The following is a 16,849-nucleotide window of genomic DNA, read 5'->3' as shown; positions in this document are numbered from 1 at the left end:
GACAAAGAGAGGATCGAGGCTTTGGAGGCTGGACTCAGTAGAGTTCAAGATGGAATGCAACGATTGGAGTTAAGCGTAACTGATAAGCTGCATCGTTTGGAGGAAACCATCAACAAGCTGTCCAAGATTGTGCTTTCAACTAAAGAACCCTCCAGCAACAACAACAACAATTGGCGAGAAGGATCCTCCCGTTCGTACCGTGAGGGGAACCATGGCTGCATAAAGGTTTTCTCTTCCAAAATGGCAAAGTTAGAATTTCCGAGATACTCTGGAGATGACCCGACTGAATGGTTCAACCGAGTAGCTCAATTCTTTGAATTTCAAAGCACAATAGACAACCAAAAGGTATCTTTAGCATCTTTCCACCTTGAAGGAGAAGTCAACCAATGGTGGCAATGGTTGCGTCGAGCTTACCAGGAGGAAGGTCGCTTGGTTACATGGGAATCATTTGAGGAGGAACTGTGGGCTCGTTTTGGACCCACAGAGGGTGAAGATTTTGATGAAGCCCTATCCAAAGTTCGACAGATCGGATCCCTTCGCGATTACCAGGAAGAGTTCGAAAGGCTAGGCAATCAAAAGTAACAGCTTGAAAGACAAACCCATAACACAAATCAAAAGTAATCAAAAGTAAACAGAAAGAGAAACACTAGCAATCAACGATATAGGAGGTGAAAACAATAAAATTACAACCTTTGGGTTGATGGTGTCAATGGTGACAGCAGGAGGTGAATTGGAAGAAGCCATTGAGGGAGGAGAAGAGGAGGTTAGGAAACGAGAAGAAAGAAGACGGTTTTGATTTTGATTTTTTCTCTGAGAGTGAAAGCGACGGCTTAGATGGTTTCTGAGACTAGCAAAGAGTACGAATCTCCGCATCGTTTTTATATATAAAGAGAAGTTGAGAAGGAATGACAAGTACGAGTTGTCTGACAGTTTCCTTTGAACCGACTTCCTTGGTGTTTTGTCCAAGTCTTTGACTTCGTATAAATTTCGCGCCCACGGGTTTCGATTTTCGCTTCCCCTGTCCCTATGTTTTTACATCCCCAACTTTAACTTACCGCATTAAATCAAGAGTTTTTTCTTCCCTTTTTAACTTCCCTCTCTCCTCTTTCATTCTTTATCCAAGATGAAAATCACATATTCAAACAAAAGAACTCTTAAAATATTTGATTTCGTTGTGCTCTACACTCTCAACAATCATACTATCAAAGTATGTGAATATCTCTACCTAATGGTGTAACAAAGTGGTTTGAAAGTGTATGTATTTGGTCACAAAATATTTTTCTTTATACTGGGTGTACTGTCATTTACGAGTTTTGAACTTAAAAATATGAATCTGAAATTGGATTTGCTGTGTAAAAAGAGGTCGGCAGTTTTGGCTAAGATTAACTAACTTAATTCCTACAGAAGTGGGCATTTATTTTATGTTAACTGGCTTCTTTGATAAAGAAGATGACTTTTTGATGCCATCACAGTTAATGCAACTTGGCCAAATCATTCATATACAGATTACAGAATCCACAAACAGATTCATTTTGCTTCATTCTTATCTCACCATGAAATTTGCTTATACATTCACTTCTAATCCAAAGAATGTTACAAATAAGAGAACAAATACAAAATCACAAGTACATACACACACAAAGTGTATCTCAATATTATACCAATATCGGACTCTTGGCCTTGGATTATCTACCTCTCTAACCAACTTCTTAAAATCATAAGGCTTCTTCAAATGAAACACTGGTCTCAGGCAACCATTCATTGCCTTGGATAAATGTTCCCACTGTAAATTTCCCTGCTTCAGCGCGGCAAAGGAAGGTGGAACGTAATAAATATATGGCTCATTTAGTGGAGAAATCTAGTATTTGCGATGTAAACAGCTGTGTTGTTCAAGAAATTTAAGTGGGTCATGAAGCTTTTTCAGAAATCCTGAACTTGAGCACCAAATGTCAGCTTCATAGCCTTCATATTCATATTATATTTTATTCTATGGGCAGTTGGGCACCATAGTTTTGTGAAAATGAAGCCGCCTGTCTTTTGTTTTGGTCAAAACTTTGCGATGGAACAAGTAAAATGTCTACTTACTAAGAGTCTTTTTCATGTTTAATTTGTTTAATTAATCCCACCTAGTGTGTGTTAACTTGAAGATTAATGATATTTTAAAACATTTTCTGTGAGAATTGGTCTTATACATTGGTATAATATTCATAATAATCCTAGCCACCCACAACAAGTGTGAAGAGCAAGCGAGTTCAGCCAATGCCTTGGTCAAATTTCATATCATGATTGTTGAAAGATTATGATGGTGATGAGAAGACGCGGTCTGAATCTGATCTAGCATCGATTTTGCTATGAGAAGAGATCAAGTATTTGATTATTTTCCATTTGGGATGACTCATAGCATGTGATGATGTGAAAGCTAGGTTCAATACCAACTTCTTAGCCGATGATTGCGCCAACAATATAACAATTTGGATCAGAATTGTCGTACCAGTACATAGTATATATTATTTTCTTTCTTATTATCATTTATGGGATCGATGGTTCTCAAGATGTTTCCATTCATGAATAGTATATAGCAAGCTTGTGAAGAAACATGATGGGTGTTTTCATTGATAATCAACAATAACATGTCTCAAACATATAATGTTATACATGTTATTTAGCCAATAAGATGCTCCCAAGTTAACCAACCTTGGATGGTCGAGTGGTTGAATAGAAACTTTTGAGATATTATCTAAGAGGTTTTGAGTTTGATTTATCTTAGTTGTTAATAAAGGTAGTCATTAGAGGTTTACCCGATCGTTAACTTTAGGATCTCTGAGATTAGTTGAGATGTGCGTAAGCTGACCCTGGCACCTTGATCACCCAGAAAGAAAAAAAAAATATTCCCAAGTTTCGTGTTTAAGAAAGTTTGCATAAATTTATCTAATGATAATATTATACTACTAGAAAAATGTGTTTTTTCGACTCGGTATTGGAATAATGCAGATCTTCCAGAGAAAACTTCTGTCAGGATAGATTTTTTAGCTTGTTGCAATGCAATTTTGAAATAACAGTAGGTTTTGCGCTGTACACGGACGTGATTCTGTAGTACAATCGTGGCATGATTTAAGTTCTACACGGTATCAAACTATACATTGTATTCCATTACGATTGACACCATACTCTTCTAAACTAAACAAGTTAACTGTCTGCTCTGCAGTATACTTATTTAACATGATTTAGCAATTGAGTAGCTTTGAACCTTGCCCCTTTGTGAAGGTAATCTAGTGCCCCTACCCAACCAAGAAAGGAGCAAACACAACTTACAATTCAGCTAGCAAATTGCATTATATAATAATATGCCCATTTGGAGAAGCACACAGACAGTGGTTGACTGCCAATCTCAGGGCTTACTTTAAATTGGGCTAAAATGAGTATGCCTGCTTCAGCCCAAATATTTCTTTTTCTATGGAATAGCTAGCTTACACTGACGAAGTTTAATCAATCCATTTAATAAAATACGAGACTATGTTAAATTCTTCTTTTATACTTAGAAGGGGGCGCAATTGCAATACCCTTAACTAATGAGCAACAATTACAACCATGACCGCACAACACAATCACCCAAATCCTAAGGAAAAAAGATGGATCCACTGGAAAGCTAGCAACACATGCTCAATTTTAATAAATTTACAGAGCAAGAGAGAATGGAAATCCAGTTGCCCGCAACCAACTACCACCAGCAATGAAGCTACCAGGAGTGAACTGTTGTGCCTCTGTTGAACTTGTGATCACCTTGAATCCCTTCCATGTAACTCTCTTTGCAGTCCCTGCACCAGCACCACTGTTCTGATACTCTCCATAATACAATGTGCTTAGCGCAAAGTTACCACTCCACTCATGCCAACCAGCAGGCTGAATCACATCACTGATAGCTGATTGCATAATCACTGTTCTTGAATACTCCTTCCATGGTCTTCCAAGATAAGTTGGGAAACTACTCTGAACAGGCAGCAAATCAGAAGTGGCTCCAATTCTACTTTTTTGAATGACAATGCCTGTGTTTTGGTTAGGGTCGGTTCTTCCCTGGGCTGTGACCATATTCTTTTGGCCTGAATTGGGTTTTCGGGCATGTATGTCACAGTCTTGGAACACGGCGGCCGCATTGCCGAAGATGAAGTCGACAGTGCCAGCTACTAAACAGTTGATATAGAATTGACGATTTGAGTGAACATAGAGTGTGTCTTGATATGCCAACATATCGCATTGGTAAAATGCAGAGAGATCAGCCCCCACACGGAGAGCAACTGCTTGGTGCTTCGAAGGACCGGCTGTGTTTTGGAAGGTTATGTCTCGGGCTAGGAACCCTTCTCCAACAGCAGCTGTAGAAGCCATTGAAACACATCCAGTTAATTATTGAGGATCAATGTGATCAATTATGTTTGTTAAAAAAAGCAAACTATATTGCAGGTAAAGTTGCTAAAGCATCCAACATGAATGGACAACACTCAACCAAAACATAGTACAGTTTCTTCAAAAGATTTTGACGCAAGTTCATGGGAGAATAAACTTGAATGAAAATGGAAATTAATAGCTCTGTGGAGTTTTCCATTAGGAATAAGTCATTAATATTAGTCCCATCCCACCAAGGAACTAAAGGGTGGAGTACTTTTGTTTTAGTCTCTCATATGTTACTATCTGATTATGATGTATAGTTAAGTGAATAAATGTGAATTAAAGAGGAGAAAAATCAACTATTATGTACACAGAAAAGAACAAAAGCTAAAGACAACAGACATGTGAACAAAGAGACAAATAGAGTGCCGGTCAATTTCAAGTTCAACAGTCAAGTTTTAGCCATGTGAAAAGGTTACGCGGGAAAGATGGCAGATTAAAGTCAAAAAAGTTTAAAATAAAAGAAGACAGCATTAAGATAAAGCAATCTAATGCATATATTCTGAGGTAGCTGTAAACCATTTACTCTTTTTCACCATATCAACTTTATTTAGACACAGATGCAGAAGCTAGCAGGTAGCACAGAGACATAAAGACATAGCAATCAGAATATTTAAGATAAAGCTAGATACTTATGCAGAGATGAACAAGGGTTATCGAGCGTATTGGTTTTGTTCAGAATGTGTCAGATTGTGAAAGAGACGACAAGAAGAAAGAGAAATAGAAAAGATTGGAATGAATGGGAAGTTTCGTTTCAAATTTTCAAATAATTGACTTTTGGAAAAGAGAACAAGACCAACCATGTGCTTGAGTTGATGTGTTATTCATTCCCCAAATTCATCTCTAAATTTTCTCAATTTGGTGGACCCTGAAACCCAGATTTTATGGGTAACAACTTGCACCAAATGGATTTAATGCCCATACCACCTCTTAAATTGACTGTTGGAGACTTAGTCATCAATGGATAAGGGTGTCTACTGGCTATCTATATCACCGTTCTGGAATTGTAAAGCACCGTTAAATTAATCTCAGGACCATCATATATCCAGAATGTGCCATGAAAGTCCTAAAATATATAGATATCAGTTGATATGTTTTTGACATCACACAGTTGTTTGGTTGAATTCATCTTTTCTATAATATACTTTCAAACATAATCTTTAACACCACCAACTGTGTCCATTGGTTGGTATGTGGTTGATCTTAATTTCAAACTGGTTTTTAATGATATTAAGTTGACATTTAGCTACACGTATTAAACTCTTGCTGAATAAATCTACCACATTAATTAGATGATGGCAATTAGCTAGTAAATAGTTTGAATTATTAGGAGACTTACCAACTGTAGCAGAGTTGAATGTTGTGCTTCCATCAACCACATTTCTACTAGCGGTAATGATCGTATTTTTTCTTCCATCTCCGATGAACATTATGTTTTTCTTCTTCTTCGGCACCTCCACATTTTCTCTGTAAACACCTGCTTTAATTTTGATAATGTACCTCTTACTGCCTCCCTCCGGTGCAGCCGCCACAGCAGCCGACACAGTCTTATAGTTTCCGCTTCCGTCGGCTGCCACAACCACGTTTGGTGTCACCGTTGATGACTGCAACAGCTTCCTGTCCCCAGCCGACAACCATGACGGCCAACCACTTTCATCCACGACCTCCTCCTTCAGCTTCCTGTTGCTCGTCTTTTGCTCATTTGCAATATCAGTGTCTGTCATGTTCTTGATCATGGCAAGCACGTTACTGCACATTTTCTCAACATGAACCTCGCCCTTCAACAGTGCCTTCCTCACTTTTTTATCAGCATCTTCGTAAGAGAACCCGTCAAGGCATGTTTCCTGGTTGGTCATGGCGGCACTCAACAAGGTTTTGAGGTCATCAGCGTGTTGCGTTAGAGATTTCTTATTAGGGTATTCTTGGAGATCCTCCTTAGCTTTGCGCAATTCATCAAGAGTCTCGTCTATGGTCTCGAGACAGTCATGGAGAGCAGTCTTTTCACGCTTGGTGAGCTTCTTCCTGGTGGCGAGAAGCTTCTCGACGGTGAAATAGTTGTGCTCAACGGTGGTGGTGGTGAGGTTTAGAGACAATTCAATGACATCCTTTTGGCTGGTCACTTTCTGGGCGGCTTCAGGGACATTGGCAAGCGCTGAGAAGCATAAATCAGGAAACCTGGTGCTGCTACATGAGGTTTTGAGGATCCCATGATGAGGCTGAGAGTCGGAGGATTCATGTGAATTCACTCCAACAACAATGCCGATTACAGCAGCAACAACTAACAAAGTTGCAAAAAGAGCCCAAAAGAATTTCTTGTTTTTGTTTGAGGAGGAAATGTGTTTGCTAGAATTTGAAAATTTGGTGAAAAACTCTTTGATTTGAGTCATTTTTCTTGGGAGAAAGTGAGAGAAGGAGAGTGTAGTAATGGATGGGACAATTTGATGAACTAACATGCATGTATAAATAGGGAGTGAGAGGGAATTAAAAGGTGGCTCAATTTGACTCAATTGAGGGGCAATTATTTTTTTATTGCATATACAGTATAGTATTTGTTCTTATTGTATAAATATACCTCTAATAATTAAGGGACATTACAACTAGCAAAACCTTTTTAATAAGATGCATCTTTTTCTCTTTATATATTTTAATAAAAGTAAAATTGTTCTTTTCATGTAGGCCCTTGCCCCCGCTGTCCCCACGTTACAATTTGTGGTTCTTTTTCTTTACCGAAACAGGGTTGGAATGTTTTTGTCTTTTTTATCTTAATTATGGTTATCATCTCTATCAAATATTCTTCTATAGTATAGTCCTCTGACAAGATTGAAAGAAGCTGCCATGCCTTTGCCACCTACTGGTGGAGAGCTAGAGGTAGCCAAATAGTTTTCTTCTTCCCTCATTTATAAAACATTATTATTCCATTCATTTCAAGTGGGATTTTATCTCTGATGAGGGTTCTTTAATTGAGGTCTTTGATTGTATTATTTATGGCAATCAACCAATGAATGAATATTGGAGTATTTTCTTGATAGCTTTTCGATATTTTAAGTAATATATCATGGCTTCGCAGAAATGCAACAATTAATGTGGCTTCTTTAGACCAATCTTTTTCTTTTCATGAAGCATTGGATACCAAAGCTTGAGATGCTGATGCAACCTAAAATGATATAATCCATATGAGTTGGGCAAGGTAATCACCCTCTACTTTATATGTTTCAAATAAAGTAGAGGCTTGGTCTGATAATTAAAGCTTTAAGCCGCCTATATGGCCCTCCACCTCCAGCTTCAGAAGCAATTAGCCACCACAGGTTCCATTGCTGCACAATTTTGAAATGCATATGGGTGATAAAAAACAAAACAAAAAGTGGCTCACTGGGGTCAAGTGTGGGAGTGGTACTCAATATATGGCTGGCTAGAGACATGATGTCCAGCTATCATCACCTCCTTTCCTATCCTCAATTAATTATTTTAATCAACGTGTTTAAATCTGGCATGCGCCCCCAGCATATATATAAATTATACAACAAGATAGAGAAAAAGGAGCAAGTAGCTAGTTATATATAGTAAAGTTTCTTAAAGTAGATTAGATAAGTAAACTAATTGGGGTAACATATACAATCATCATTGCCGACAAACAAGCTTTCAGAATCGATACCAAGTTAAGCCTCCCTCCTTTCATATATTCCAGCTTTCTTCTGCTTACCAACATGTATTATACTCAGCTCTAAATACATTGTACACATAACATGAAATATTATATATGATTACACAAATACATAAAGTCATCTCCAAGAGAGAAGTTTACTGATAAAAGGAGTATTAACTGTGTCATATTACAGGTTTCGAGCAGTGTAGAAATCAAACCTCTTACAATTCTGCGTTGGACAAATCATTTTAGTTTACTCTGATACTAGCGCGGTGTTGTAGAGCTCTCCGACGGTGTAGCTTCCATCGAGAGGTTTTTCATAGTCAGTAACACTGAACAGCGTCAGTGTACTAAAACAGTAGTGGAATTTGCATGGAAGTAGAGCTAGCATGCATGATGTATGGTATGAAAAAATAAAACTGCTCACAGTAATTAACTTGAAAACTATGGGATTGTTAATATGTTTGTCTTCTCTTGCGTTGTCGTATTGGAAGTTTACACATTCTATAATATTCAGGTAGACAGGTAGCCACCACCGAAACGACAAACGTGTAAGATCTTGTTGATTTCAGACGCTAATTACTCAACTGATCTGCCTGCGAAAATTGTGTTCTTGAGTCAATAATCAAACCCAAATAAACATCAATTATTGGTCGGTGTCTGTATTCTTAAATCTTAATTCAATAACTTAATTTGTTTTCTATGCCGCCAATCTCGGTTGTTGATTATTCCAAACAATGCATATACTCTTATTTATTAAGCTTTTATCTTTATTGACCTACTCATATGATTCCTATATATATAACGTTCCATTACTCTTTTATCTTCTCTCTTATTGTATTCTTTTGTCCTATAATAATAACATATTACTTAAATTAAAACCTTATGATATTAATTGCAATTATTCACATATTCACATACCTACCCATTATTTTTTGCTTCGCTTTCATATATTGCATACTGCTACTACTACTACTACTACTACTACTAATAATATCCTTCCTCCCTTAAACTAGTTTTTAGGAATAAGCACTAAGTCTTTCAAGGTTTGAGTAGAATACTCATTGTCCCTTCCTTAAACTAACTTTTAAAAATGGGCAATGAGCCTTTCATTGGGGTAGTAGCCCGGGCCCAAGGTCAATCGGTTAGCTTTCCACGTAGACGTTGTCATGTGGGCACAAGATTTCGTTGAGGTGGTAGCCTAAACCTAAGGTCAATTGGTTGTCACGTGTTTTGATATCAATTGATAGGAATGAGTATAAACTTTATGTCAAAGGCTTAGGTGGTTGAGTAGAACTTTTCTTGAAAAACCTGTTTTGTGAAGAGAGGGTGTCTAACCCATTTATAAACCATGCCTAGGTGGTTGGGTAAATCTTACCTTAGAAAACCGATTTGTCAAAGGAGGGTGTCCAACCCATTTATAAACCACATGTCCATCTCTCTCCCTTTCAATGTGAGAATCCTAAGTTCCTAACACCACCATGCCTTCTGACTACCGACATCCAAGTTGACCTCTTTACCCCTTGGGTGATACACAGACCCCATCTATAATTATATATATAAAAAAAAGATACATAATAAAAAGAGAGAAGAAAAGGGCTTAATAATGTTTCCACCACGTTTTGTGTTTCCCTTTATTTAATAATTTAATTTCGTCAAAGTTGTTAAAAGCAAATAATGATGAACTTCCTCAAAAGAAACAAGCATTTAATATTTAATTATAATTTATATAATAATGACAAAGAAATGCAAGTATTGGGCTTGAGAGGTAATTACATGTTCTTATTGGGTTTAATTCTCTCAAATGGGCCTTCCTATTAATTGGGCTTGTTGTATAAAAATGGGCCTGAATCCAGCCCACTATGAAGCCTTACCTAGCAACAGAGTTCAGCCACGCTCCAGTTTGCTCTTGTTTTCTCACTGCACTTGCTTACTCGAAAGAAAAAAGAAATAAGGCGAAGCTTAGTTTTCCATCATCCAATCTCGAATGAAAGCTGGCGAAAAGAAGTAAACATATACACTTTAGTCGTCTTTCTATTTCAGAAAGCGTTCTCGCTCGCTGCTTGCTAGCAGACTCAGAAAGATTTCCTTCTAACTCGGTCTTCTGACTCATCCCTTTGCGCGCTTAGGTTTTGTGAACTGAAACAGCTACAAGATTGGCTGCTTTTTATGCTTCCAATTTAAAGGTGAATGAAGAAACTTAGATTACTATAGTTTCATTTGGGTTTGTGTTAATTTTCTGTTTTCTTTAACAAATTTTATAGCGAGGTAGTGGCTTTCAAAGTGTTAAGTTGCATAACCTATCTTCGTTCTATTAGAAAGACCTTATCAAGTAGACGGGGGGGAAGAGGATTAAAATCAATGAGAAAAGCCGAAAATTATTTACTTTGAGCTTTTTGTTAATTGAAAATTTGGTCTTGGTGAGCAATAATTATTTGTTTTAATATAATCTTATTCGAGTTGGTGTTGAGGTAGCTTGTTGTAACTTGAGTTAAATTGTAGCATTAACTATTTAATGATTCCCACTAGAGGTATTGTTATATTGGAGTTTTCGTATCTGTTATAGTAGTTTGTAAAGTTATACTCTGCCATGGTTTTGAGTTTTGATTTCATCATAATTTCTAAAAGCAAAACTTGTTGATTGTTTCTGTCCAAATAAAAAAGGAGATAAGCGAAACTCTGCTCACATTGTTTAGTGTTATACTTTGCGTCATACTCTTACTTATGACTAACCTGGTTAAATTATCTGTAGGGGTTATTACTAAGGAAGTTTTTTGTGTCAGGGTGTGGATGGTTTCTGTTGGCTCAAAAGCTTTACCATCAAAGAGACCTAGAATCCATAATTCAGTGGAGGACAGCTTGATGGGTGAGGATGATAAATCATATAAACATGGTTGGAAGAAAAAGAACTTGAACAGGAAGGCCAGAAAGGAAGTTTCGGTTTTGATGCTGTACTTCTAAGAAAAATGTATCTGGGCATGGCTATGATGGAACAGCAAAGTCCCACAAATCTTGGAACATCATACTTCGCAGCCACAAACATCGGTTTTTAGGTATTGCTACTTGTTTACTTAAATTAATGATGATTTTCGTAGTTTTTGCTCTACATCATTTGGGTTTTGAGATTGATATAATGTACTCATGTCATGTGTTTTTAACCATTGTTAATAATCAATTTGGATGGTGGCCGATGTAATCACGTATGCAAATTGATTATCTTTGTAGGCAGGTTGACCCTGATTTAGCAAAATACTTTTCGAGATTGCAAATCTTTTTGAAAGTAATGAGGCTGATTTGGAGGAGCATCAGTTTTAGTCGTATGCCCTTGAGGAAACTAGAGAAAGAGTTTGAACTTGCAACTGATTACATCATAAGTCACTTTGCAGACACTCCTTGAAGGCTGTGATGTGGACCACCTTTGTGGTTTCCTCCGAGGCTGTGCAAAGGTCTTCCTGCTATTGCTATGGATAGATCTGGATCTCATGTATGAGACAGCTCTCAAGTCTTTAGCTGTGCATATTCAAGATAACAGAACTATTCTGTTGTCGAAGAGACTCAAACTATGATATGCAAGGTATCTGATGTTTTTCATGTCAAGATAAGGTTATGAATTTTAGTTTTGCTGCAGTCTTTACTGTCAATTGACATATGCACTTTAGGAATAGATTTCTGCTTATCATTTTTGTTTATTTCTTCTTTTCATCTTGCTAGGTGATTGTTAGCAATGCTGTCGATGTGATGTGTAATTGCTATGGATCTCATGTCCTTCGGAGTCTTTTTTGTCTTTGTAAAGGAGTACCATTAATTCCTCAGATTCATCGGGCAAAGCCGTCAGCTGTTCTTGCAGAGCGGTTAAATTTGAATGCCTTTCAATCATCTGGAAATGATTTCCCACATCCCCACCCATTATTTCCAGATTTATTGAAGCTCCTTATATCAGGGTATTAAAATGTTCCAAGAAAGACATAAACACGGCAAACTGATCAGTACAGCAGTTTGGTTTTGCAGGCATGTTGACATTTACTCTGGTTTGATTATTTTCATTGTTAAAACATATAATGAATAAGTAAGCTGTTGTAATTTTGAATCAAATGTCCATTTTTACCATACTTGACTAGCATGATCAAATGAGCCTTGAGATGTTTTATCTAGATGTGAAGATATATGAGAATCTAGAACTTCGAATTGAGTATATGATTCTGGGACCTGTTTCTGAGTCCTTAAATTTTCTGTTCGGTATCCAACTAATTTTCTGAAATGGAAATATGTTTAAGCAATATTTTGTTTCTTTTATTGTTTTAACATGTTAAATTCTCTCTTAATATTCTTTATAGATAAAGTTTGTGATAGTTTATCAAGGATGGGAACAATGATTCAGTTTGAAAATAAACTTCTCCTGGTTTAGTTTTTTTGGTTAATAAATTCTGTTCTTTATTGTTCTTTATACAATACATGTTAAATGCTCTTCTTTAATGTTCTTTACACAATAACTTGTTCTTTATACGATAAGGTCTGTGCTACAATTTTGTTTTCTGTTTGTAAATTCTCATTCCGTATCTTGTCATTTCTTTATTCCATACCCGTCATTTCTTCTAATAATATTTTAATTTGGGAATTATAGTACTTCTGAATTTATAATGCCAGTGACATTTTTTTTTTCTCTTGGCAAACAGCTTTGAAGCTATATTGGGCATGATGAGGAGTTGCTTAAGATAATTCCTGTACTTCTTGGCTGCAAGAAAGAGAATATAGCAGAAGAACTTCATAGATATGTCTGTTTGTAGTACCATTGTAGACTTGATGAAAAACTGCATATAGCCATTTAATGGAGGTAAGCAACCTGTCCTGGTATTGTTATGTTTGTTTTTGCCTTTTATTAATTTCATGTATCATTTGTCTGTATGTGTGTGTATTGTCCCCACATATGATTTGAATCGATGAAATAAGTAATCCATCAGCAAAGAGAAGAAAGTCATATGACAGTATGCTTTTTATAGCTGTAATCACAACCAAATTAGACTGCTTCAATTTTCATTGAGATGTGTTGTTTGTCCTGATGCTACAGTTAATTCCCTTGAATATGCTTCTATTGATCATGTCTGTTATGTGATAAACTCTATTAGCTCGAAACGTACACCACCGCTTTGAGAAAGTCCATCTTTTCAAAGAACATCTTCATTTAACTGATAAAATTTTGAATCCTCTTCCTTGTTTTTTATATTGATGGCATAAATGGTTATGAGACTTATCATATAGATATAACAGCAACTGAATGCTTACCATCATAATTTCTTCATCTGTTTGTGAACATGTACCAGTTTCTTATTTTTTGTTTGCTAAAATTCCAAAAAATTTGCAGTATTTTGGAAGTGCTCCCGAAACCATATATATGAAATGTTCACAAAAGTTTTCAGAAATTCGTTGTTCCATCTTTCATCACATCAGTGTGCAAACTTTGTTGTTCAAGCATTGATTTCCCATGCAAGAGATCAAGATCAAGTATGTTTTCCATAACATCGTGGCTATACTTGTCTTCATAGTAGTAGTTCTTTTATTTTCTTAAACTAATTACAACAATTCTTGTACTACTTATTTTCCTATTTCTCAGCTACCTTTACATTTTATATGTGGTCAACCTTTGTGGATTGAGTTTCTACAATTTTTTTTCTTTTTTCCCTCCTTTTGACTACTAGATGGAGTTGATCTGGAGGAACTTGTGCAAAATTTAGGGAACTTCTTGAAATGGGAGGTCAGGGGTTATTGCTGCTCTTATTGCCGCATGTCAAAGACTCCATACTCATGAGCAAAGGTTTAATATTGTTCCATTCATTTCATCTTTTCTAGGTTTGTATGCCTGTATATTTGAACTTCTGATGTTAATCAACCTGGCATAAACTTATAGTTACTATATTTAATGTCTTCTAGGATGTGCAATTTAAGAGATTAATGGAAATTAGTAACCCATGAACCTTCTCTTGATGTGTAAATTCAAATCTTAATTTTAACCATGATTATGTTTTTTTTCCCTGTTTGGCAGTGTTGTCAGGGTTTGCTGCTGCTGTAGGTTCGACGAATAGCCCCCAAGATCCATCGTTCCGCGTATACTGTTTCTTGAAGTTACCTTAGCTGTGAAGACAAGTCAAATTGGAATTGGCCAAATGGTTTTAGATCCATGCCATTGGTTCTCTGATTCTGCAAGCAGTTTTTAATTTCGAAGTGTATGCAGCCGTTCCTATTCAGTTCTTCTCCCCCCCCCCCCCCTTTCCTTTTCCTTGATTGAATTTACGTTGGTTTTTTAATTGTTGCTATAAATATTAGTTTGTCCATCTGAGGTTAATATGTGTAAAGGAACTTTTTACTTAATAGATATGTTGTTTACATGACACCTCAAAGGAGAGGTAACAAAATCAGTTATATGTTGCCTACAGATTAAGGCATTTACATAATAATGGTGCAATAAGAGGTAGATTTACATTATGTGTGGAAAATTTTGAAAAAAAATGCATGTGTCACATACACAGTATGGTGAAGTGTGCCTCATTTGTACAAAATATGCTGGCAATTCGCATGATGGTAAAAGAACAGATGCTTAGGACTCTGAGACTTGCTTTAAAGATGAGCATTGGACATGTATCTTCTGGAGCTTATTATCAAAGCTTGAACTAGTCTCAGTTTGCTACATGATTTCTTGTTTTAAAATGCCATGTTTTGTGTTTCTGTTTCGCAGGAATTTTACAGCCTACATCACTAGTATCACATCCATGGAAGCTGATCATGTCTTTGAAGCAGCAAAAGATGCAGGGGGAGCACGAGTTATTGAACCTTTTTAGGTTCAAATGCTTCTGGAAACAAAGCACAGATTAATTCTGAAGTATGTAATGCTACTTTATTTGGTTATTCTGTTTCTTTAAGAAGTTCTTACCTATGCTTTTTTTATTATGGAATTCTTAGAAGCACAATTGTTGATGAAAATATTTCGTGCTCTGATGTGAAATGCTATACTCTTCTTGTTGTTATCTCCAGACCACCTCTTTCTAGTGGACTTCAATGTAGAACTCCTATTTAGAAGCAATTCTAATTTAATTCCAATTTGTCATTGTTTAGGCTACGGGACACTTTGGAGAGCTTTCAACGCATTCATCTGGTTCATTTACCGTGGAAAGGTGCTTTACAGCTGGTAGTTTGTCATTAAGAGAGTCCATAGCTCTGAGTTATTAGCGGTTCGAACTGAGTTATCCAAGACAAAACAAGCCCTTATCTCTTAGGAAACTTGACATTGACGGGTGAGATATTATACCTTGTATACTGGTTATCACACTGACCTATTACATGTTTGTTTTTGAATAACTTGGTCTATCTCTTGACTTCATAATAATTATGATGAACAATGCCTAGTCTATACCCATATGTAAGTCCCCACACACCTTAAACTATAGTTAATACATGGAAATATTAAGTGCTGTTTGTTTGGGCTTAATTTCTTATGGTCCATTGTTGTTTTTGATGTTTGCTTGTTCTCTTTTCTTATTACAACAGATTTGCTGCACGGCCTGATCAGTGGAAGTTGAAACAAAGCTCTAAGCAATCAACTTATAAAGAATTTTATGCAACATTTGGCTCAAGTGAAACTAAATCATTCAAAAAGGGAGCTTTCGTTGCTGATCCTTCCAAGCACACGTCTCACTCCCTAGATATAAAAAACATGAGGAAAGAGATTGATCATTCCCTCGATTCTGCTGTGCCATCTTTGGCCAAGGCAGGCATGAAGCGGCACCCAGAGAAAGAAGAGCAGCAAACTGGGAAACATGCCAAACATGCCATGGCTGATGACATCTCAAGAGGCAAAAACAAGAAGAAGAAAAAGAATTTAGTTGCTTCAGAGCATACTGGTGCATCTGGTAAAGGAGCAGAAAGTGCAGAAAAACCATTTCTTTCTGAAGACAGATCAGTAAAGAAACGACGCAGAAAGGATAGGCCATTGAAGTCCTCAAAGAAGTTAAAAGCTTGAAGGTTTGCCTCTATTCTCATAGGACTATCGCATAGAGTTATAAATGTAACTTAGTTGGAGAGATTCATTGAGCGGCAAAAGAAAAATGGTTGTGTATGCTCTTTTCTTTTTAGTTGAAAAGAGTTTTTCTCGGATTGAAATTTTGTTTTGGTTGGTATGTAAGAATCCTTTCTAACAAAATTGGAAATTTTCTTTCTCCAAACATCTAAAATTGTACAATTTACATTTAACAGCAAAACTAAACATGTTGTGGAAGCAAAAACTGTCAAATACATTACATAGTGCAATACATGTGACCCCTGTGGTAACTGAAATACTATTCAATGGACTACTGTAACAACAAATAAATAAAGAACATTGAATGTTGTAAAGATCTTGTTACTGCTGTTTTCTACTTCCTTCACCATCTAATGGAGGGTTTGGACGTGGCATAATAACACACTCTCTAAGTCAATAATGGAAAAGCTGCTGAGGCATGAAACTTTTGGTGTGAGAAGTTTATTACTTGTTCTGAGTTGGATTTGATGTGCTTGGTGGAATTCTTCTAAAGCTGGAGTCTACCTTCTTGAAAGGATGTTTCTTTTCTGCCTGCAGATCCTTGAGAGCTTGAGAAGATGTAGCCATGGTTGACACTTTTGCTATAGGACGACCCTCTGCTTGAGCTCTGCTAAGCCAAGTAGATAGAATTAGTGAAAGCAGTAGAAGAACAAAAGCCATTGCTATTGAGTAAGGCTTCATTGTGGTAAGGTGTGTGTTGT

At 36.6% G+C, this 16,849-nt stretch overlaps 1 protein-coding gene and 1 pseudogene across 1 annotated transcript; one reads left to right on the top strand and one right to left on the bottom strand.

Moving 5' to 3' along the window:
- Window positions 1–3,533: 3,533 nt before the first annotated feature.
- On the bottom strand, window positions 3,534–6,886 carry LOC116110447 (pectinesterase-like). The gene is made up of 2 exons (XM_031396661.1): window positions 5,780–6,886; window positions 3,534–4,367 (listed from the first exon to the last, which is right to left on the bottom strand). The coding sequence occupies exons 1-2, from the start codon at window positions 6,825–6,827 to the stop codon at window positions 3,676–3,678; spliced, it is 1,740 nt and encodes a 579-aa protein (XP_031252521.1). The 5' UTR covers window positions 6,828–6,886; the 3' UTR covers window positions 3,534–3,675.
- A 4,399-nt stretch (window positions 6,887–11,285) lies between these two features.
- Window positions 11,286–16,380, top strand: LOC116110451 (annotated as a pseudogene).
- The last annotated feature ends 469 nt before the right edge of the window (window positions 16,381–16,849 follow it).

Source organism: Pistacia vera, unplaced genomic scaffold, assembly GCF_008641045.1.
Source record: "Pistacia vera cultivar Batoury unplaced genomic scaffold, PisVer_v2 Contig602, whole genome shotgun sequence".
Lineage (NCBI taxonomy): Eukaryota > Viridiplantae > Streptophyta > Magnoliopsida > Sapindales > Anacardiaceae > Pistacia > Pistacia vera.
Note: the sequence above shows the minus strand (reverse complement) of the source record. Positions and strands in the feature narration are given on the sequence as shown.